Here is a 21,766-nt window from a genome sequence, read left to right on the forward strand (position 1 = left end):
GGTTACAACCACTCAGTATGATAAACCATATGCAGCCCGGTTTTACCACCCTGACTTCAATACTTCTGAAGAGTCCCTTGTCTACAGGCTGCCTGGGCACGAGTTGCTGTACTGTCACATCATTCAATACTCTACCTGGCAATGACACCAGACCTGAGGGAGCCCGGAATCTGTCTTCCATGAGTAGACCCTCCTGTCCACCTCGTATAGTGAGGTTCTCTTTCTAACTTTGGTGAGATAATTATAGCTCCCTTCGAACCTTTCCAAAGACTCCTTTGCCTCTCAAGTAAGGTAGGCTGAGAAGGAGAGGGGCTGGATTGCAGCCTCCTCAGGGCCCAAGGTGAGACTGAGACCAACAGGGCAGGAAGTCTGATGTGACTGTGGTGGTTTGCATTCCCTACAGAACAATAGCACTCTCAGAAGGCTCTCCCAATATTCTGTCTCATCTTCTTCCTCCCCATCAGCATCACACACACACACACACACACACACACACACACACTGGAGAGCACTTATTTTTGTAGAAAGATGTACAATTCATAAACACTTTCTACCTTCATATATTGTTGACCTTCACAAAGGACAAGCAAGAGGCCCATGGGGCGCTGAAAGCCAAAAAGTACATGTGCATGGAATTGGAAAGGACAGACCAGGGAGACAGTGACAACGATGGCAGAGAGCCCTGTGGCCTCAGAGGGAGGAGGAACAGGAGTCCTGGATGAAGCTGTAAGAATCCACTAGAGCCTCAGATTTATCACAAACCTTTTCTTTTGTAAATAGTATCACCTTTCAGTTTCTAATTCTATGTTAGAAATAAAGTAAGAAGAAGAAATGAACCTAAAGGTACACACTGGGGAGCTAGTAACGTGGGCCTGCTCTTGTATCTCTGTGGCTGGGTCCCCACCACACCCTGCCGTGGCCTCCAAGTGGCCTCATCTCCTCTTAGAGCCTTAACGTCCCCCAGGGTTAAATGTCCGGAGGCAGACACACAGCGGCCCAAGTTGAGGCAGTGCTAATTCCAGGACTCATCAGCTGGGGGTGAAATCCAGCTCCAGTCTTCATTAACTATGGCACATCGGAGTCCTTTCTTGCTCTCTAGTTTTATTTTCCTAGATTATGGAAGATACCTAAGAGTCCTCCTCCAGTTATTACTCTTTCCTGGAAAAAAAAAAAGGCAACTTTCCACCCTGGTGAGGAGTTCAGGCTGGGGCTTCGGTTCACCTGGGCCTGAATCTCCCTTCTACCACCTGCTAAGCAAAGAGGCAGCCTTGGCAGCCTCCGTTTCCTTCTCTGTAATCTGAAGAACACAAACAAATAACTACCCAAGGGTATCTTAATAGCTGCCATTTGTGTATTCCTCCACCTATCTTGCAATAGCAAAATGTTTTAGCTGCCACTTTTTCTCTGCCCTCACTTGGTGGCCTCAAAAATCAGAGGCTATCTTTCGAGGGATGTAACACTTACTACAGTGAAATTAAGAATGTTTTATTGGGAAAAGGTTGGGAGCCTGGACTTCCAAGGTGGCCTCTTGCTACCAGTTCTCTCTCTAATAAAGCACGAATGACCTTTAGCCCATCAAAAATGGTTAAGCAAAGCAGACAATTAAGGGAGACACATGCGGCATTTCCAGCAGACCTAATGATGACTGATTGGTTGAGAACCCAAATATGGAGCGCCTTCTTTATTTGCACAGCTGGAAAACACTCTATTAACCATGATTTCTGAAGGAGAATCAGCCAGTGCTTATTTAAAATGTTGGCACACTCAACAGTAGACAAGGTCATTGCAGCTTTACAGAATATCTGGGCCAGTTCACCCCTCTTTTCTGTTTTCCCAGTTCACTTGTTTATACAATGGATTTCACAAGCCATTCCATGGTGGCAGGGATTGTTTTAATATATTTAAAATGGCATGCTGCTTTGCCTCATTAGGGCTGCTACGCTCAAGACAAGACCTATTTATGCATAAAATAACACAAGCCAATGGGCTTCAGGCCACTCTGGACTTGGTAGTAGATTGGAGGAGGCAGAGAACACCTATAAGGCTATGAGGTCCCCCAAATATCCACTTCCGGGGACAGTGTCTGAGGTCCATTTCTAAGAACTGTTTCCATGGCGATCAGACTTCCAAGAAAAACATTTTGCATGGATAGCAGGTCCTTGCCACTGACCCAGGGATGATGTGACAGGCCTAACCGTTCTTTCTCATTCCCAGGGTCACTGTGTGGTCAAGCCTGCTCCATCCGTCAACAGACTTCGACCTGGCCCTCTTCCCAGCTCTGCTCTGGGTCCTTGATGCTGACTTTTCACTTCACTTAAGAACTTGGCTGGGTCAGGGTGAAAATATGCAAGGGGACGGGGCTCTGGACCTCACGTCACTTGAGATGAAACGTGTTATGCTGTTTGCATACTATAACAATCGGAGACTATAAACAGTGATTTAATTAATGACCATAGACGAATATTTGCTCACCGATCTTACGTGGATAAAAACCCCAGAACTGACGCAACATGAAGCCAATGTTTACATGGGCACAGATGACTGGAACCTAACATTTTGATAGCAACTGCTACTTTGAAGAGAGAGGCAAACAATGACATTCTGTTTCCAAATCGCTAGAAGAAAAGCAGATTCAGAAAGGTGAACTTATTCAAAAGCAATGACTACGATAGAGAAGGAAATATCTGGATTTGGATGGAAGAAGAGGCTCACTGTGGAATCCAACAGCCCATCCAGCTAGGTGGCTACTATTACCTTCATGGATCTTCTGAGTTACTGTACTCAGAACTTACAAATCTTAAAGGCTATATTCTATAGCCAGACCCTGAGTTGACTAAACTGTCTTCAAAAGGATGCTTCAAAGATTTTTATAAACAAGGACTAAAACTAAATTATGGCACAACATTACTTAAGACGAGACTTCAATTTGAATAATTTTCATCAGCTGGACACAAACAGTGGTTAAAAACAATAACCCGTGACTAAATGCATACATACTAGCTGCTGGGAAGAACTGAAGTCTGGGGTGGCAGCAATAACAAAAAAATTTTGAAAAATTAAAAAATGGAAAGGAACTTGTTTTTCAAGACCACAGAAGAAAGGAAAACATGGGGAAAGCATAGCTCAGTCAAGGTTTTCAAATGACAACACATTTCCAGAAGGGCTTCTTCACTCAGAGGAAATCTGGGATCTGCTTAGTCTCCTCTCCCACACCTCTGCTCCTCCTGTATTTCCCCCTAAAGTGAAACCAAACACATTACTCCAAGGCAGGCAGAATCACTGATACCTTTCCATGAGGCAAGCCAGCAAATAAACTAAGTAATTGTAGAATGTGTATTTTAGCGCTCCAAGGAAATGTTAAAAACTTATGCTACCCATCATTTTTTAGACGAGAAAATTGTGACTTGCTATAAAGACTGCTGCAAATAGAAGCAGAAAATTGAAGACAAAACAAGCAAAGGGTAAGATGGGTATGGATTTATTCTCCTGGCTCTGCATCTGCTCTCTGAAAACTTCCCACCTACCCTACCGACAGTGCGGGCCCCTCAGGCACATGGTAACCTCTGCCCACACCCAATCAAACTGGCCCAGGCTGGGTAACATAATTATTTAGGGTGAGTAATTGAAATCATAATTTAAATTTGCTGATCAGCCTCACATGGAGGAGACACCAATTCTCTTTTCCATATCAAGCCTTCCTGCAATATGTATTGTGAGATGGATGGGCATGTACAGTGTCAGGTAACTATTCCTGGCTGGGAACATATCAAAGTAGGGAAGAACTATTTACAGAGAAGCAGAATGCCATGAACATTTAGAGAAAGATCAAGGCAGAAGAGAAAAACAGAAAGTTCATCTCTCTGTTTCTTCATGTGACTGAGCTTCCCATCCTACTCAGGGTTCTGAGTCACTCCCGTCTCTTTCCAAAACATCCCTGTTTTTAATCGCAGGGAACAATTTTTGGTTTCTTGCAACGAAAATAACATTTTCTTAAGTCACCAAAACCTGAAGTTAAGACCAGAAAACCCTTCATTGAGCTCTCTTTCTTCCACTAAAAGTCTAAACACTGCAATATCTATGAAGGAAGGCTTAGGAAACCAACACAAGAGCAGACTACCTAAATCCATCAGCCACTACACATAAGGACATGCCTTCCTCAGTTAGTATTGACAGCTCATTTACTCCTTTTTGAAACATAAAAGGAGCACCTGCTCTGAGTAAAGTGTACAGTAAGCTCTGTCAGAGGACCCAAGGTGAAGTCAGAGTCAAAGGCTGCTCTACTGAGCTGTGTATTGGAAGAAAGATAAAACAGCACAAAGGAATAACTGGGGCACTTATGTGCCAGGCACTGGGCTACTGGCTTTACTTGCATGGCTCCCTTTCATGTCTACAACATAAGTATGGGGCAGGTATGGCTAGCACTCGTCTTCTGTGAGTGGTGTAACTCAGACACATTCAGATGGGTTTGGTAACCCGCACACTGTTGGTGGAGGACGGATTTCAAATCTGAGAGTCTGGCATTTACTGTCTATTTGCCTACCACACTTTGCCACTGTGGCTGTATAGAGCATGAAAGGAAGTCCTTATCAGACAGCGAGGCCCTGTTCCTGCCCTTTGTTCCCTCCTCAAAGGATTACTTCTGACACATCACAGGGGATCAGCAATCAATTAATTTTATGAATATAAAAATGTGACAGTGATTGTTGAACACTGATGCCCAGAATTGAACTAGCCACTTTATGTGGACCAACTTAATCCTTAAGAATCAAAAGAAGAACTGAACACACAACTTCAGCTAGACAGGAGGAGTACATTTAAAAGGTCTGTCAGGGTTTGGATCTAGAATGTCCCTCAACAGCCTCACTTGCTCATGGCCAGGGGTTTTGGAAGGTGACTGGATCTTTTCTTTTTGGTACCGGGGATCGAACTCGGGTCCTTGCGCTTGCTCAGCAGGCGGCAAAACCACTGAGCTAAATCCCCGGGCCATGGAAGGTGACTGGATCTTGGGGAGAGTATCGCTGACTTGCCATTAGGAGGTGGGCAGGGTTGGAGGTGGCCACTGGGGTGTGACCTGGAAGGGTTTATCTCCCTCCCAACTCCTCCCTTCTCTCTCTGATTCCTGTCCACCACATGAGTGCCAGACCCTTCTTCCATGTGCTTCTGCCTTGAAGCCAGATGACCAGTGACTGAAAATACGAGCAAAACAAACCTCTCTTCCTTTTGGTCGTGGTGCTGGGTATCATGTCTCGGAGACGGAAAAGTGACTAAGACAAGATCTGTTGTACAATATAGTGACTATAATTAATAGCAACACATTGTACACTTGAAAACTGCTGACACTAGATGTTAAGCGTTCTCACCCTAAATAGGCCATAGGTAGATGAGGTCATGCATATGTTAATTACCTCGATTTAGCCATCCTACCATATATACATACTTAAAAACATTGTGTAATACATCATAAATAGATACAACTTTTATTTGTGCATTCAAAAACTATCAAAGGAAGAATTATTGTTACCATTTTAAATATTAAAACATTGAGGTATGTTACAGTTAACTAACTTAATTAGTCATACAGGCAAAATTATGCCATAGGACTCTATCAAGCTATGAATCTCAATTGGTGCATAGTAAATGTCTCAACCAGAGTGATTCTCCTGAGGTTATTCAGCTTCTAAGAAACAGAGTACAGGGCCTTAAGCATTCTGCTTGATGATGTTCTTAAAAGTCATAAATGTATTTTGGGGGAAGTTGTTATATATCTGCTACTCATCCGTCAGAAACACCAAGACCTTAGCTTGAAATTCACCACCTTCTTATGCATTCTTACTCACAGTAGGAGTGGAGTAGAATAGTGGTTGTTAGAACCTGGAAAGGGTAAGGGGGATACAGAAAGGTTGGATAATACAGCTGGATGTGAAGATTATGTTCTAGTGCTCTATAACACAATGGGGTGAATATACTTACCAATAATTTATTACAAATTTCAAAATAACGAGGAGAGAGAATTTTGAATGTCCCCAACACAAAGAAATGATAAATGTTTGAGGTGATGGAGAAGCTAATTACCCCGATTTCATCATTGTGTGTTGTATACAATATGTCAAAATAGCATACTCTGCCCACGAATGTGTGCAATTATTACCCGTCAGTTTCAAGGAATTGCAGCCTCCCTTAGAACTTTCTTTCTTACATCTGTTCCTAATCCTGCACATGCACGGGGAAGTGGCTCCGAGCGAAGCACGCGGGGAAACCCACCTTTGTTGGCACAGGCCATCCACTTGAGATTGTCTGCAAAGGCAGCCTCCCGGCCGATGAGGTATGTAAAGATGCGAACCTGAAAGGGGGCAAACACACGGGTGAGTGACAGTCACTTCTCGCCAGCTTGCTCAGAGCACACACGTGTTTCGCCTCTTTAAGGCTCCACGCTTCCCATCTGCAGGGACATATTTAAGACATTTGAAGCACAGTCAGCTAGAAATATATTCAGAACCGCGGCCTTTGATCTTCTCAGCCACATGGCAGTGGTGGTAGCTGTTTTTTGGCGGGCAGCTCACGACAGAGGAGAATGAGTTAATGCGGGAATGTCACGGGCTTGGGTTTGCTCCACAGATGGACAAGGATCATGCGGGTCTGGATCGAATCCCCAGCCATTTCCCTCTTCCCCACAGGAAACTCAGAAAGTGCTCTTGTAGGGAATAAAAAATGCCACCCAAAGACCCTCAACACCCCCCGCCATGGGATATGCAGGCCGCAGGCACTCCCTCACCATCTGCAGCATCTGGCATGAGTTTTGAAGGTAATTAGCTAAGGCAAGAGGCACAGTCTGTTGCCAGGGGCCTGATGGGGACTCGCTCTGGTCCTCCTAAGCCCTTGGCTCCCAGTGAGCAGAGAACACATGTAAAACCCTGGCAGACTCATTTTTAATTGCTTTCTCAACTCTCATATGAGGCTAGAACTCTGTCAAAAGACACTACCCACCCCCAAGTAACACCTGATGACTAGATGGAGGAAAAGTAAAGAATTAAAAGAAGAAATACCCTTTCATTCGCACCTACAGTGATGTGCGGGTCAATACTATACCGTCCAAGCCATCGCTTCCAGGAGGCTAAGTGTGGCTCTTTGTGAAGGAGCTGAATGAGAACGTAGTATGAAATGAATGATGGTCAATGTGCAGCATCAAAGGCTTTGCTATCCGATGACCCTCAGCTCCACCAGCCTGGAGGGGTAGCACCACTCTTGCTGCTTTGGTGCCTTTGCCACTGACCACTGCCTCACAGCCTGGGAAGCTGATCTCCCTGAGGAAGGAAGGGGGTATGTCTCCTTTACCTGGCTGTGTGCTCCTGGAGCTAAGACTTGGAACCTTACAACTCAGTATATGAATGAATGAAAATATATGGAGGCTTACAGCTGACTGTAAAAATGAATATTTCACTTTAGTTATCATATCCTCTAATCTGAGCATGATGACATGAAGGCTGGCTTTGGGTGATGGTTTATTTCTAACTTAAACAGATGTTTAAATGGACATTATTATGATAGCACTTTAGCCTGTTCTCATCAGCGTCTGCTAAGGGCAGTTGTTCCACTCATCCAACTCCTACAATGGGGCTTCCCGGGCAGATGGGCAAAACATATCTTCACTCTATAAGCTCCTTCACCATCATTGCCACTACAGTCACATTTGGGAACAAGGACGTGACTTTTGGGAGAATGGGAGATTCTTTCTTGGAAAAAATAAAAGACAAAGATTCAGCCTTATATAGACAAAAAAGGGTACCTCCACCCCAGTGTAGCTGCCTTCCTTATTCACTTTATCTGCTCTGTATTTAGCTGGGCATCTCTGATCTAAGGGGAAACAGAGACCAATGAAGTGTTTTGCTTAGTCTCACCAAGGTCTGATCTCATGAGAGAGGTCTTGTGAGACCTCAGGATAGCACTGAAGTTGCCTCTCAACCTCCTAGAGATGCTGATTCTGCCAATACAGATGGTCCCCACCAGTTTCAAGGCCCAGAGCCACCACCAACAGGTGCCAGGACTGGAGGCCAGTCTCTAGAGACCAGACTCATGCTTTTTCACAAATCCTTGTCTTTGATTTCATATTTAAGCTCTTTAAATGGAAAACAGTGGACTCATAAAAATCTGTATCTCCACTGACTATTAGCCAAGCAAGAAAACAGAACAGATAGCTATTAGGAAATAAAGCAAGGAGACTATCCTTGTAGACAGAGCAGCCCATTTGGTTTTGAGTAAAGGTAGCTGAGTGTGCCAGCCTCCACTCTATGCAGATGAAGAAGCTTAATATAAACTGAGTTCTCTCTTGGAGGCACAGCTAAAAACCCCAGAACAATGCCTTGAACCACTGGCAAAACTTCCGTAATTCCTGATTTAAAAGATGGCAACCTACTTGGAAAACCAGTAGGACGGCGCCAAACTTCAGATCAGACAGGATTGCTCAAGAATAATTGTTCTAACAACAACCACAATAATGAAAACCAGCACTGTGAACCCCAGCATCATCACTATGTTGGTTCTAAAATCAGTATTATCCCATGGGTCAGGTACCATGTGAAAGGATTTATAGGCATTATACTTGTTTTGCTGATTTGTATTTTATTTTATTTTATTGCTTATGAAGGAAAATCAAAAGCATGGTCAGTATTTCCATTTATGTGCAGTCTTTGGCTCCCAGTGGACTGATATCCTTATCTGAGAAAAAACAGCTTAGATTTACTTATTGTATCTCTGCCTATAAAATAAACATAATCAAACAATTCTGAGTTTATGCCTAGCATTCTTCACAATGATGCCTCTCAACTGATCACAGAGGGATTTTATTTCAAAGTATAAAATACTTTGGAGGGCAATTTAACAATTTCCATAGCATTTTTTAATTTGTAATTCTTTTGACCCAGTAATTCTACCTCTAGGCCCTTGTAGCCAGGATTACAAATAAAATCTCTATGGAGACAAACAGGTAACAAAACATGAAGGAGCAGGAGAGCTGAAAAGTACATGTCTCCTGGAAGCCCTGTGATTCATATTTAGAAATTTTTACAAATACACAATGATGAAAGTACAAGGATAGTCACTTTCATTACTTGTACTGGTCAAGAATTAAATCATGATTCTCATTAAGGGATTGGCTAAAAATTAATGGTACATTCATGTAGTGTGATGCCAGGCAGCTGTACACTCATCCATTGTGAATTGGTAAGAGGAGAAAAGCAGGTTGAAGGACACTGAGTTGCATAGAGCCCTATTTTTTTTTATAACAGGGAGCTCACTCTTTTGACTTCATAAACTTTTACATCATCTGAATAACTGAGTGTTTTTAAAAATAAACAAGTACTGTTTTGATAAGTAAAGCTCATTTTAAATGAGATGAAAATAATGACACTGATCCTGAACAATTCTCTCAGGATATAGGCAGAATAGAATAGTAGTGAATATCAAACAAAAAAACCAGATGACATGAAGAAATGAAGCGTCAGCCTTGTGCGTATTCCAGGAAGTGTAAAACCTTTATGACCCATAGAGTCAAACTGCTCCTCATTTCTTTCATTAACGGATTCTGGAGCCTGATGGATCTTATTTCCAACAACTGGAGGTTTCTTCCCTATGAAGCACCACCAAACCAACTTTCCCTGGTTTGCCTTGAACTCCAGTGCTTTTCTGATGTGGCCAGAAGTCTTTCAGAGCCAGATCCAAGGGAGCTCTGACAGCCAGATGTTTGGAACAGACAATCCTGGGAAAGCACACAGCACAGTTCAGGCCTGAGCATCACTGGAGACATCTCAGCACCCCAGAGAGGCAGTCCTTTGCGCCCCCTCTGCAGCTATAGAAGACACCACTGTCATTAATGCTGCTCACAGGCAGCGGTAAACGGTGTCTGCACCCACCCATTAGTTCATTCTGATCTACCATGTAAGTTTGGATGGTCTTTCGGTGTTCTACAAACCCAATTAAGCTTAATAAGAATCCAATGTAGACTTTCAAAGTTCAAAGTCGTTTGCTTTAATCTACTTAGTATAAAATTTCCCAAAAGAAACAAACAAAAAAACTCAATCCAGTTTTTCCCCAAAACAGATTATGCTCCATACTCGTGTAGCTGCAATCCCCATGTAGAAACTACTGTTAGTGAGCAAAGACAGGATGAATTTGCAAGTTCATGAATCAAATTATCTCCCTTTTTTGTAGCCATTAATATAAGGGAGGGAAGGGGCTGTGCATAGGGTTGCAACAGGGCAACTGCAGCCTGGACTCTGGCTGCGAGGCTGCCTTGACAAGGAGCGGTCCGCTAAGAAGAGGGAGAGCCAATAACTGATTGGCTAACAATGAAGATCACCAAGGGAGGGAGAGCGATCCATCATCTGTGTGTCCCCTGTAACTTCCAAGTGCCCACTACACACCAGGGACCATTCCATGAGGACAATATAGACTGTCCTCGTGGAGTTTACGTTTTCTTGGAGGTGAAACAGGAATGAATGGCAAATTCATACAGGATATTTATTTATTTGTTGGAGGAAAGGCTTATGAAGAAAACAAATCAGGGTAAGGTGATGGAGGATGAGGGGGCTTCTATCCTAGAACCAGAGGAAGGGTGATTTTTGATCAGGGATCTGGACCGAAGAGGGGTGGAGAACATGGGAGGGGCTTAGTACGGAAGAATGTTCCAGGTAAAGGGAACAAAAGGACAAAGTCACTGAGATGGGGATGCTTAAAGTGACACCAAAGAAGCTGGGAAGGATGGAGTGGAACCATAGAAGAGGCTGCAGGGGCTGGGCTTGGAGAGCCAGATCTCACGGACCCCACAGGCCACTGTTAGAGCGAGGGTCGTTTTCCGGCAAGAGTAGAAGGGACACAAAAGCCTCGCATGGGGTGCACACAGCATAGAGGAGTCATTCTTTTGGAAGTCTGGGCACACTCAGTGGGCCTGTGCCCATCCTGGATGCCCACTGATGTTCTCACAGTTCTGATTGTCTAGGTCCCACCCAAGAATGACTAAATCAGGACCTCGGCAGGCAGGATCCAACGTTTTTTTACAAAACATTTATTGGTACATTTTAGATATACAAAATGATAACAGTCATCACAGGGAATTTGTACCAGCACATGATGCATCTTGCTTCTTTTTTCCTCCCATTCCCTCCCCTTAAGTACAAAAGCTTTGTTTCCATTTTTTCCCTTTGATTTTCTCTTTTTTTCTTGTCCCTTCTTTCCTTTCCCCCTCCCCCTCCCTTGTTCCTCTTCTCTCTCTCTCTCTTTTTTTTTTTTTTAGTTTCATGTCATTTACTTTCATTTAGTAATTTAGTTTGGCAAGTGTATGGTATGTTTTGTTATATTTTTATTAAATACTTTTATTGGTGCATTTTAGGTACACATCACAATTACCTTTCTCATTGGGAATTGTACCTTTACATGATGCATCTTGGTTCTTATTTTTTCCCCATTCCGGGACCTCACTTCACCCCCTCCACCCTTCCCTATTTACAAAGACTTTATTTCCATTTTTTCCATTTCTCATCATTTTTCCTTTTCCTTCTTTCCTTTCCCCTGCCCCTCCCACTACCCCTACCCCTTCACTTGCTCTTCCTCAGACAAAGGTCTACTATCTCAAATCTATAAAGAATTTAAAAAGATCAGACCTCCCAAATTTAAAGACCCAATCCAAAAATGGGCATCTGAAATGAACAGACATTTCTCACACAAAGAAGTAGAAATAGCAAATAAATACATGAAAAAATGTTCAACATCACTGGTCATTCGAGAGATGTAAATGAAAACAATGCTGAGATTCTACCTCACTCCAGAAAGAATGGCTGCTATCATGAAATCAACCAATAACAAATGCTGGCGGGGCTGTGGGGAAAGAGGAACCCTGCTCCACTGCTGGTGGGAGTGTAGACTGGTGCAACCACTGTGGAAATCAGTATGGAGATACCTTAAAGAACTAGGACTGGAGGTCCCATTTGACCCCACTATTCTACTGCTGGGGATCTTCCCCAAAGAATTAAAAGAATCATACAACAGTGATATATGTGCACCCATGTTCATAGCAGCACAGTTTGTGATAGCTAAAACTTGGAAACAGCCCAAATGCCCATCAACTGGAGATTGGATAAAGAAAATGTGGTTTTTTATAAAATGGAGTACTACTCAGCCATAAAAAATGAGAAATTAGAGACATTTATAGCTAACTGGATGCACATTGAGGTGATACTCTTAAGGGAAATAAAGAGGACACACATGTATAAATACCGCATAGTTTTTCTAGTGTGAGAAACTGAAAGTGTAAATAAGGACTAAATGTATAATAGGTAATGTGAAATAGGAAGAAAAGGGGCAAAGGGGAAGGAAGTGGGAGGGCTAGGGGAAAGGATAGAAGGGAATGGGATTAATATGAGAAAATGGAAAAATAGGAACAAAATCTTTGTAAATAGGGAGGAATGGAGGGGCTGAAGGGAGGGCTGGGCAAGGATGAAAAATAAGAACCAAGAGAGACTATGTAAAGGTGCAAATTTCCAACGATGAATGTCATTATATTGTATACCTAAAATGTACCAATGATTAGAATGAATAATCGATAATGCAAAATAGGAAGAAATGTTCCTCTTCTCATTTGAACATTTGCTTCCCATTTCCCAATGTCTATTTTACATTTTAGTACTTATTTCCACTTCCAGTTTCTTACACCAGAGAAACAATGCAGTATTTAAATATATGTGTTTGATTTATTTCACTTCAGAGTATGGTCTCGAGGTACATCCATTTAGCTATGAATGTCTCAAGCTCATCTTTCTTTACAGCAGAGTAGTATTCCATTGTATAAAAAAACACATTTGTAAAAGGCTTCCGGGTAGGCGTGCCACAGCTCTGAGCCCAGAGGAGACCTCCAGACCACCACACCACGGCTTGCAGGCAGCAGGAGGCTTCCGGGTAGGCGTGCCACGGCTCCGAGCCCAGAGGAGGTGTGCCGTGTGAGCGCCAGGAACACAGACCACGCCCCCCCACCCCCGCACATTAAAATGAGAAGACAGGTAAACAAACCACAGAACCAGACTTCCAGATCACCTACAGCAACCCCAAAGGGAAACAAGGTGGAACACTCTGATACTCAACCACCTGGACCCACTGAACTGGCAACAAAAGGGGATCTGGGAAAAATGAAATCAGAAATAATTTCTCATATAACAGCAAAGATTGTGCCCATAGTGCAAGACATGATTAATAAATCTAGACAGGATACAGATAAAAAAATAGAGGAGCTGAGGAATATGATGGAATCCCAACATAGGAAAGAAATGGAATCCATAAAACAGATGCAAATGGATTTCCAGGAGATTAAAAACTCCACTTAAAGTCTACGCAGCAGAATGAGCCAGTGTGAAGACAGAATTTCAGATATAGAAGATAAGATTGCAATTAGAGACCGGGAAAAGAAAAAATTCTTTAAAATTGTAAGGAACCGCAAGAAATCAATCCAGCAGCTGCTAGATGATGCAAAGAAAAATAACATAAGACTGAATGGAGTCAATGAAGAAACAGGAGAGAGTGCAGATGACATAAAAAAACTGTTTACAAAAGTGACGGCAGAAATCTTCCCAAACAGGGGAAAAGAATTTGACACACAGATAAGTGAGGCATATAGGACTCCAAAAAGCCTTGATCAAAAAACATCTACACATAGGCATATAATTGTTAAGATTCCAGAAACCCAACAGAAGAACAAAATTCTACAGGTAGATAGAGAAAAGAAACAAGTCACATACAAAGGAAAGCCCATCAGAATCACAGCAGACTTCTCAACACAAACCCTCAAGGCAAGAAGAGCTTGGAGTGATGCATTTCAAGCCCTAAAGGAAAACAGCCTCCAACCCAGATTGATGTACCCTGCAAAACTATCTTTCAAAAGTGATGGAGAAATAAGATACTTTCATGACAAAGAGCACCTTAGGAACTTCAGGAATACCAAACCAGCACTCCAAAAAAGTTTAGACAATATCCTAGGAAAAGACAATGAGGATCACAACCCTAGGAAGCCCAGCAGAATGAATCCACCAGGCATGACAAGAAATTAAAAGCAAAGGGGGAGGATCCAACAAAAAGAAAAAGTCATGACAATGATAACTCAGTACATGTCAGTTATAACCATCAATGTTAATGGTCTCAACTCACCAATCAAAAGAAATAGACTGGCAGCATGGGTCAAGAAGCAAGATTCAACAAATTTGTCGCACACAAGAAACACACTTAATTCAAAAAGAAACTCATAGACTAAAAGTTAAAGGGTGGAAAACAATACTCCATGTGACAGGAACTCGAAAAAAAGCAGGAGTAGCTATCCGCTTTGCAGACCAAGTGGATTTCAAACCAACACTGATTAAGAGAGACAAAGAAAGACACTACATCCTTGTAAAGGGAAGAATCCAAGAGGAAGAGATGACAATCATAAATATCTATGCACCAAACACTAGTGCACTCAACTATATGAAACAAATACTAATGGACATGAAAAACCATATAAGCACTAATACAATAGTAGTGGGGGACCTCAATACCCCATTGTCACAAATAGATCAACTAGACAGAAAACAAGCAATGAAATACTAGAACTCAATCAAACTATTGAAGATATGAATCTAACAGATGTTTACAAAGGGTTCCACCCCACAAAATCAGAATACACATTCTTTGCAGCTGCACACAGGTCATTCTCCAAAACAGACCACATACTCACTCATAGAACATACTTAGGTAAGTGCAAAGCAATTGAAGTTATCCCCTGTATATTATCAGACCATAGTGAGATGAAATTGGAGATCAACAGCAAAAGAAACTGCAGAAACTTCATAAACACATGGAAATTGAACAACAACTTCTGAATAATCAATGGGTCACAGAGGAAATTAAAGAAGAAATAAGACAGTTCCTTCAAATAAATGAAAATGACAATACAACATATCGGAATCTATGGGACACAATGAAAGCAGTCTTACGAGGGAAATTCATAGCAGTGAATATGCATATTAGGAAAACAGAATGAGCCCAATTAAACAACCTGATGCTGAACCTCACGCTTCTAGAAAAAGAAGAGCAGGACAACCACAAAGCTCATACAAGGCAGGAAATTATAAAGATCAGAGGAGAAATCAATGCAATGGAGACTAAGAGAAAGATACAAAAAAATCAATGAAGCCAAGAGTTGGTTCTTTGAAAGAATCAACAAAATTGACAAACCCTTAGCCAACCTTGTCAGAAAAAGGAAAGAAAAGGCCCAAATCCATGTAATTAGGAATGAAAAGGATAAAATTACAACAGACCCAGCAGAAATCCAGAGGATCATCAATACCTACTTCCAGAACCTATACGCCAATAAGATGGACAACACACAAGAAATGGACAGATTCCTAGATACATATGAATTACCAAAGTTGAACGAAGAAGACTAAAAATTCTGAACAACCCAATATCAACCAATGAAATTGAAAAGGTAATTAAAAACTTATCAACTAAGAAAAGTCCGGGCCCTGATGGCTTCACAGCTGAATTCTACAAGACATTTAGAGAGGAACTGCTGCCACTACTGTTTAAACTCTTCAATGAAATTGAAAGGGAAGCAATACTCCCAAAATTCATTCCTGGAAGCAAGCATCATCTTGATCCCCAAAGCAGAGAAAGACCCAACCAAAAAAGAGAACTATAGGTCAATCTCACTAATGAACATAGATGCAAAAATCCTTAATAAGATAATGGCAAACAATGCAGAAGATCATCAAGAAGATCATACACCCTGATCAAGTGGGATTCATCCCAGGGATTCAGGGATGGTTCAATATACGCAAATCAATCAGTGTAATACACTATATCAATAGAGCCAAGGACAAAAACCATATGATTATCTCCACAGATGCAGAAAAAGCATTTGACAAAATCCAACATACATTTATGATAAACACCCTACAAAAAATTGGAATAGATGGTCTCTACCTCAAACTGATAGAAGCCATCTATGAAAAACCAACAACCAATGTCATACTAAATGGTCAAAAACTGAAATCCTTCACACTAAAATCAGGAACAAGACAAGGATGTCCACTATCACCACTCTTGTTCAATATAGTTCTGGAAACATTAGCCACGGCAATTACACAAGAGAAAGAAATAAAAGGAATAAAGGTAGGAAATGAAGAAGTCAAATTGTCATTATTTGCAGATGACATGATACTGTATATAGAAGACCCCAAGAACTCCACCAAAAGTCTTCTAGATTTAATAACCAAATTCAGTCAAGTAGCTGATTACAAGGTCAACACACAAAAATCAATAGCTTTCCTCTACACTAATGACAGACTCACTGAGAGAGAAATAGGGCAAATAATTCCTTTCACAATAGCATTGAAAAAACTGAAATACCTAGGAATCAACCTAACGAAAGAAATCAAAGACCTCTTCTCTGAAAACTATGGCACTCTGAAAAGAGAGATTGAAGATGATATCAGAAAATGGAAAGACATCCCCTGCTCATTTGTTCATCCATTCATCTGTTGATGGGCCACCACTGGTGAGAGGGTAGACTGGTGCAACCACTGTGGAAATCAGTGCAGAGATTCCTCAAATAACTAAAATTGGAGGCTCCATTTGACCCAGCTATTCCCCTTCTTGGGGAAAGCTGAAAGAACTGAAAGCATCATACCTGATAGATGCACACCCATCTTTACAACAGCACAACTTATAATAGCTAAATCTTGGAAACAGCCCAAGGACCCAACTTTTAATCTCCCCATGGAGATTCTCACATGCAGCCAAGTCTGAGAAGCACATCCATGAGAGGTAAGAGTTGAAATAAAGTCACCAAGGAGGAGGCCACTACAGTATTTCATGAATGGCTATGAATGGCCAGAGCAATGAGAGCTCTGACTATACTGAGCATCACAATCGCCGGCTCCCGGGAGCACCTGTTAAAGATGGACTTCTGGTGCCCGCTCCAGAGGTTCGGATCATTCAACTCAGCCACTACTTCTCTTTAAGTGACTATGGTGGATCTGAGGCCGGCTGTTTAAGCCCAATACTGAAAAAAACAGCACCAAGAAGATGAGCCCTGAGTGAAAGGAAGCGGGACTGGGGATTAAGAAATCACTGGAGCCATTTCCCAGAAAGCTATTTCTATAACTTGGTAAGTATTGAAGCTTAAATTTAAGAAATTGACAATCCAGTGAAGGAAAAAATACCAAATAGCAGAGACACATCAAGATGACAGTTTAAAGACACTGATGTCAGTCTAAGAAGGCAAGAACATCAGACACCAAGCACATTTGGCAAGCAGGACAAGCTACCTGCACCTTCTTCTGTCTCAGAGAGAGGGTAGATCTGTACCCAGTGTTCTGCAGCTGCTCAGTTCGTAGCTTAGCTGCTCACCGAAATTGCAATAACCTCCCTCTTCTACTCAGGTGCAGGGGAAATGACCGGGGACAGAGCAAATGCATAACCTATGCTTTTACAGAAAAAAGAAGGCAATTTTTAAATTTAAGAGTACAATTTAACTGCACATTATTTGTATTTTTTAAAACATGCCATTTATATGGATTAGATGTATAAGTGACATTTGCTACACAATAGTCCAGTGGTGGCCACATTTATGGGCTCTAGATTTTAATTCAGTGAGTGGCAACCTCCACATTACACATGTGGAATCACCTTCGTGTCTTCTCATCTTTCTTATGTCCCTCTGGATTCACTGCTCAACTCAACTGTTCCCTAAAACACCACCAAGGTTTCTCAAAATGATGAATGACTTCAGTGTCAGAAAGAGATCTCCTGATGTCTTTATTCTTTAAAGCCAATTCAATACGACTGGACATTTTTTAATCTGTATCTTCATAAAAAATATTCCAACTTCTATTGTTCTTTGCTCTTTCTACAATTTCTGGTGCAGGAGAGTATTTCTGAATAAGATCTTTAATCTCTAAGTAGAAGATGAGGGCTGGACCCTGATTATTCACAAAAAACGCTTCATAAATCATTGTCAATGTTTTTCTTCATGAAAATGCTAGGAGCAGAGATGGGCTCAGAGAAGGTTGACTTCCCAGGAAACAGTTTTATTGAGCAGGCTACTTTAATCTAGAAGCCGTCATGCTCATAATAAAGGAAGAAACATCCTTATCCAGAAAGAAGAGAGAGGCAACTAAAGTAACACTGCCCTGAGCAGCAATAAAATGGGATAAATTGAATTAGATTACAAAAGTAATAAAATTCCAACCAATGAATATCGTAGATCATTATGAAAAATGGGCTGTCATTTGGAGATGCTCTAAGAGTCTATGTAATCGCTTTCTTTCCAAGCACAAATGCCTGATACTTCATGTGTGGTATTGAAATTATCCCAATTCTAAAAAGAATGTCATCTGTTCTTTTCTGACCTGGGGATGGAAGTTCAGGTTTACATTAAAGGTTGTGTCAAGGCAAAACAGATGTGTGCCTCTCAGCCACCCCGAGCCCACGATCTGGGGTTGGTGCAACAGAAGAAAGGAGGTTACACACAACTTAGTGGAGCAGTAAAAAGTCAAGCTACAAACACCCTCAATGGTGGGTGATAGAATTTATTACACCATCCAGCTCCATTGGCTTCATTCAGGGGGCAGGGCCAGTGTATTAACTCTGATTTTTAATTTTATGTATTTTTAACTTTCTGATATTTGGGCCTTGCTGACCTTGGAGGGACAGCCTCTCCCAGAATTAGTTAGCTAATTCCTGGAGGCAGTAAACAACCTGCCCTCTATTGCATCTATGATATGTAAAACCCATCCAATCCATAGCCCACCCCAAGGAGCCCTGTGATCAGGCTCTTAGGGCCACAGGACATTATGCACCTGACCTCATGCTCTAGAGCCAGGTATCAGGCTCCTCCCACAGGACAGCTCCCACACCCCAGCCTGGTGACATTATCCCGACTACCCAATCCAAACCTGCTTGCCCTGCTTCACTCTTCTTTCCCTTGGAAACCACAATAAAGGCTTCAGCCTTCTAGCACACTTTCCTGGGTGGCCTTTCTTGGTGTGGCATGTCTTCTATTTCTTGGAACTCAAGAACTTCAAAATCAACAACTTTCTTTGTGACGATCATTACTGTGTCTGTGTGCCTCGTGTTCCCCATTAAACAAATTCTAAGCACCTTTGAAACAACCAGAAATCAGGAGACCGTGGCCCCAGGTGGCTCCAACACCACTCTTAGGGGCGTGGCACTCTTGAGTGAATCATTTAAACCCTCTGAGGTGTGGCCCTACCTAACGAAGCTTTGGATCACTCCCCACACTGCTATATCTCCACACCTCCACCCCAGTGATGGACAGAGAGTGAGAGGATAAGGGATGAAAGGGCAAATAAGAAGCAGTGACTCCAAGTAAGCTAGGAGGGTGTCCCACTATTTTCTGCAGCAAAACCGAGCAAAGGAATCTATCCATAGACATCTTTCTCGCTCTGCCCAAAGGTATGGTTGAACAGGAAATTGTCTTTAGTGAATAAAGGGGATTTTTCCAGAGTAGGGTTTTAACAAATCAGCACTGATGTTTGCTATCCCTAAAGAAAATGGGTTTGGCGCAGAGTAACACTAGACATATAACAATTACAATTCTATTAACCTTTAAAGAGTCTCAAGATTCACTAAAAATTTGGCTGGTGCTACAGATTGATCTGTCCCCCCTTTAACAATTGCCAAAACTATGCATTCACAATTTCAAGTGAGATTCCTGGGGTTTGGGCACCTACTCCACCAAAGCCCAGACCCAGATTCCCTAAGGACCTCTGGATCTTATACATCTCCTGCATTCTGCACTGTAAATTCCTGAAGAACAAACTGCATTCATTGCATAGTCAAGGAGGGCCCTCATCTGAGGTGTTCACCAAATTGAGAGAGAATCTTGTTCATTTACGTGTCCATTCCATGATGATTTAATGCCACTGGCTCCCTATGAAGAGATCCAGAAAAGTCACCTTGGGAATGAGTCCTCAACCAGGAGACAAGGAGGAGCTATGGGAGCTTTGAGATAGAACAGGTATTATCTGTGAAGCCTGCATTTTCTGATGCACAGCACACTGGGGGACCGAACAGCAGGGACAGACAGGATCCCTGTGTCTATCATTTTTAAATCCAGTCCAATGTTTGGCACAGAGCCAGGCTAAAATACTTGTTGATTGTTCAAGAAGCCAATAAAAGTTCCCTTCTGTCAGTACCAAGGTTTCTCAAATATACTCATCTCCAAGCTTCAGGCCATTAGCCACAGCACAGCCTAGGATTTATGCGGCTGCGAAGTTCCCTTCTATTTCCCTAAACCTCCAGGATCTTGGCAGACCAAGTGACTGGTTACAGTTATTTGTTCACAAGTAAGCCTCTGCATCCACAAAGGCAACACCATGAATAAGACAAACTCACATGAATGAAGCCATCCAAGTAGAGAAAAAGATCAGGAAATCCACTTATGTAAAAGGGAAACTAATTATCCCACAAATTGGGACAGCAATGGTTATGTTCATGAAACATTACGGGACTGTGTCACACCCTAGGTAGAACCCTCCAGTGCTTTCCTGTTGTACTTGGAACATGCTGAATCACCAACTCCTAATCACAGCTAGACTCTGGGAGATCCAGAAACATGATGAACATTCTGGCTTTAAGGTCTTTGTATTCCACTTTCCCACCACCAGGAGAGTTCCTCACCTCCTCTTTTGCATGGCCAACTCTCTATTGCCCCAGTTACCATATGTTCCTCACTCCTTTTGTTTCCTTCAGCAAGAGCATTAAAGAAGGAGAGTATTTTGAAGTTATATTAATGATTTTTTGATTATTTGAATTATGTCTATTTCATCTTCTGAACAGAATCATAGTTTTGTGGGGCAGAAGGGGGAACTGGGCTCTGCTCAGTGCATAGCAGGTAACAGATTCTCAGTGAATATTAGTTACCCATTTTTTTCAAGTTCTTTTAAAAAATGTGAGATGTCAAAAGAAGTCCACATGGGACACACACTTGAGTTTATTAGTATTAGAGCTGTTTCCCTGACTACCAGCTCCATTTTAATGCTTTTCTGTTTTAGTACACTGATCTGCCATCAATCAGCTGAAGTTTTACCTTTTCTATGCTCAGCTCCCTTGGGCTTTTTTCTTCCACTGAAGCTAAATGATAAAATATGAATAGAGGTATAAAAATTCTCTTGGCTGTTATTACTGCCTCATATTCACAGGCCAAAAACTGGCATCTCATCCAAGGCTTTCCATGGGTGGATGATCAGTTTTATGTTTCCTCTTAGGTGTCTGCCCTTGATTCTAGATGGAAGCCATGCAAAGATTGAAACCAATGACATTTCAAATAACTGCCTGTTTCAGAGATTACCCAGTAGGGAAAAGATCATCACATCTTCAGGCAGTGATATGACACTTGCTATTGCAAAAAACTTAGTGGAAGTTTCTCCTCTCTTCATTTTGTAATAGTGGACAGATGGCATCCCTGTGGGGAAAGAGACAAAACTGGTGCACAGACTAGCAGGGCTACAGAATGAGGTTGAGAATTAGACATATGCGTATTCAGAACCTAGGTCTTCCCCAAATGATCTGTGCGGCCTTGGACAAGTCACGTGATCTCCCTCAGTCTCATTTCCCTGAGTTGCAAGTTGTCTAACCTAATAGAACACAGATGGAAGGGTTGATGTTAAATGGATCAGATAAAGTAAGATATCAGGGGTTGGGAGGATTAATGCTGCAAAATAGATATGGT

The 21,766-nt window shown here is 41.9% G+C and overlaps 1 protein-coding gene across 17 annotated transcripts in view; it reads right to left on the reverse strand.

Annotated features, from left to right (window-relative positions):
- Window positions 1-21,766, reverse strand: part of Cacna2d3 (calcium voltage-gated channel auxiliary subunit alpha2delta 3) — a 1,090,211-nt gene that overhangs the window by 278,920 nt on the left and 789,525 nt on the right. For all 17 annotated transcript variants that reach the window (XM_087181525.1, XM_087181521.1, XM_087181526.1 and 14 more), the window contains one exon: window positions 6,262-6,340. In XM_087181525.1, the coding sequence (XP_087037651.1) occupies window positions 6,262-6,340 (79 nt within the window). The remainder of the gene's footprint in view (window positions 1-6,261; window positions 6,341-21,766) is intronic.

The sequence above is a fragment of the Heterocephalus glaber genome, unplaced genomic scaffold (genome assembly GCF_053883595.1).
Source record: "Heterocephalus glaber isolate CG9 unplaced genomic scaffold, H.glaber_assembly_v1.0 deba00001472, whole genome shotgun sequence".
Lineage (NCBI taxonomy): Eukaryota > Metazoa > Chordata > Mammalia > Rodentia > Bathyergidae > Heterocephalus > Heterocephalus glaber.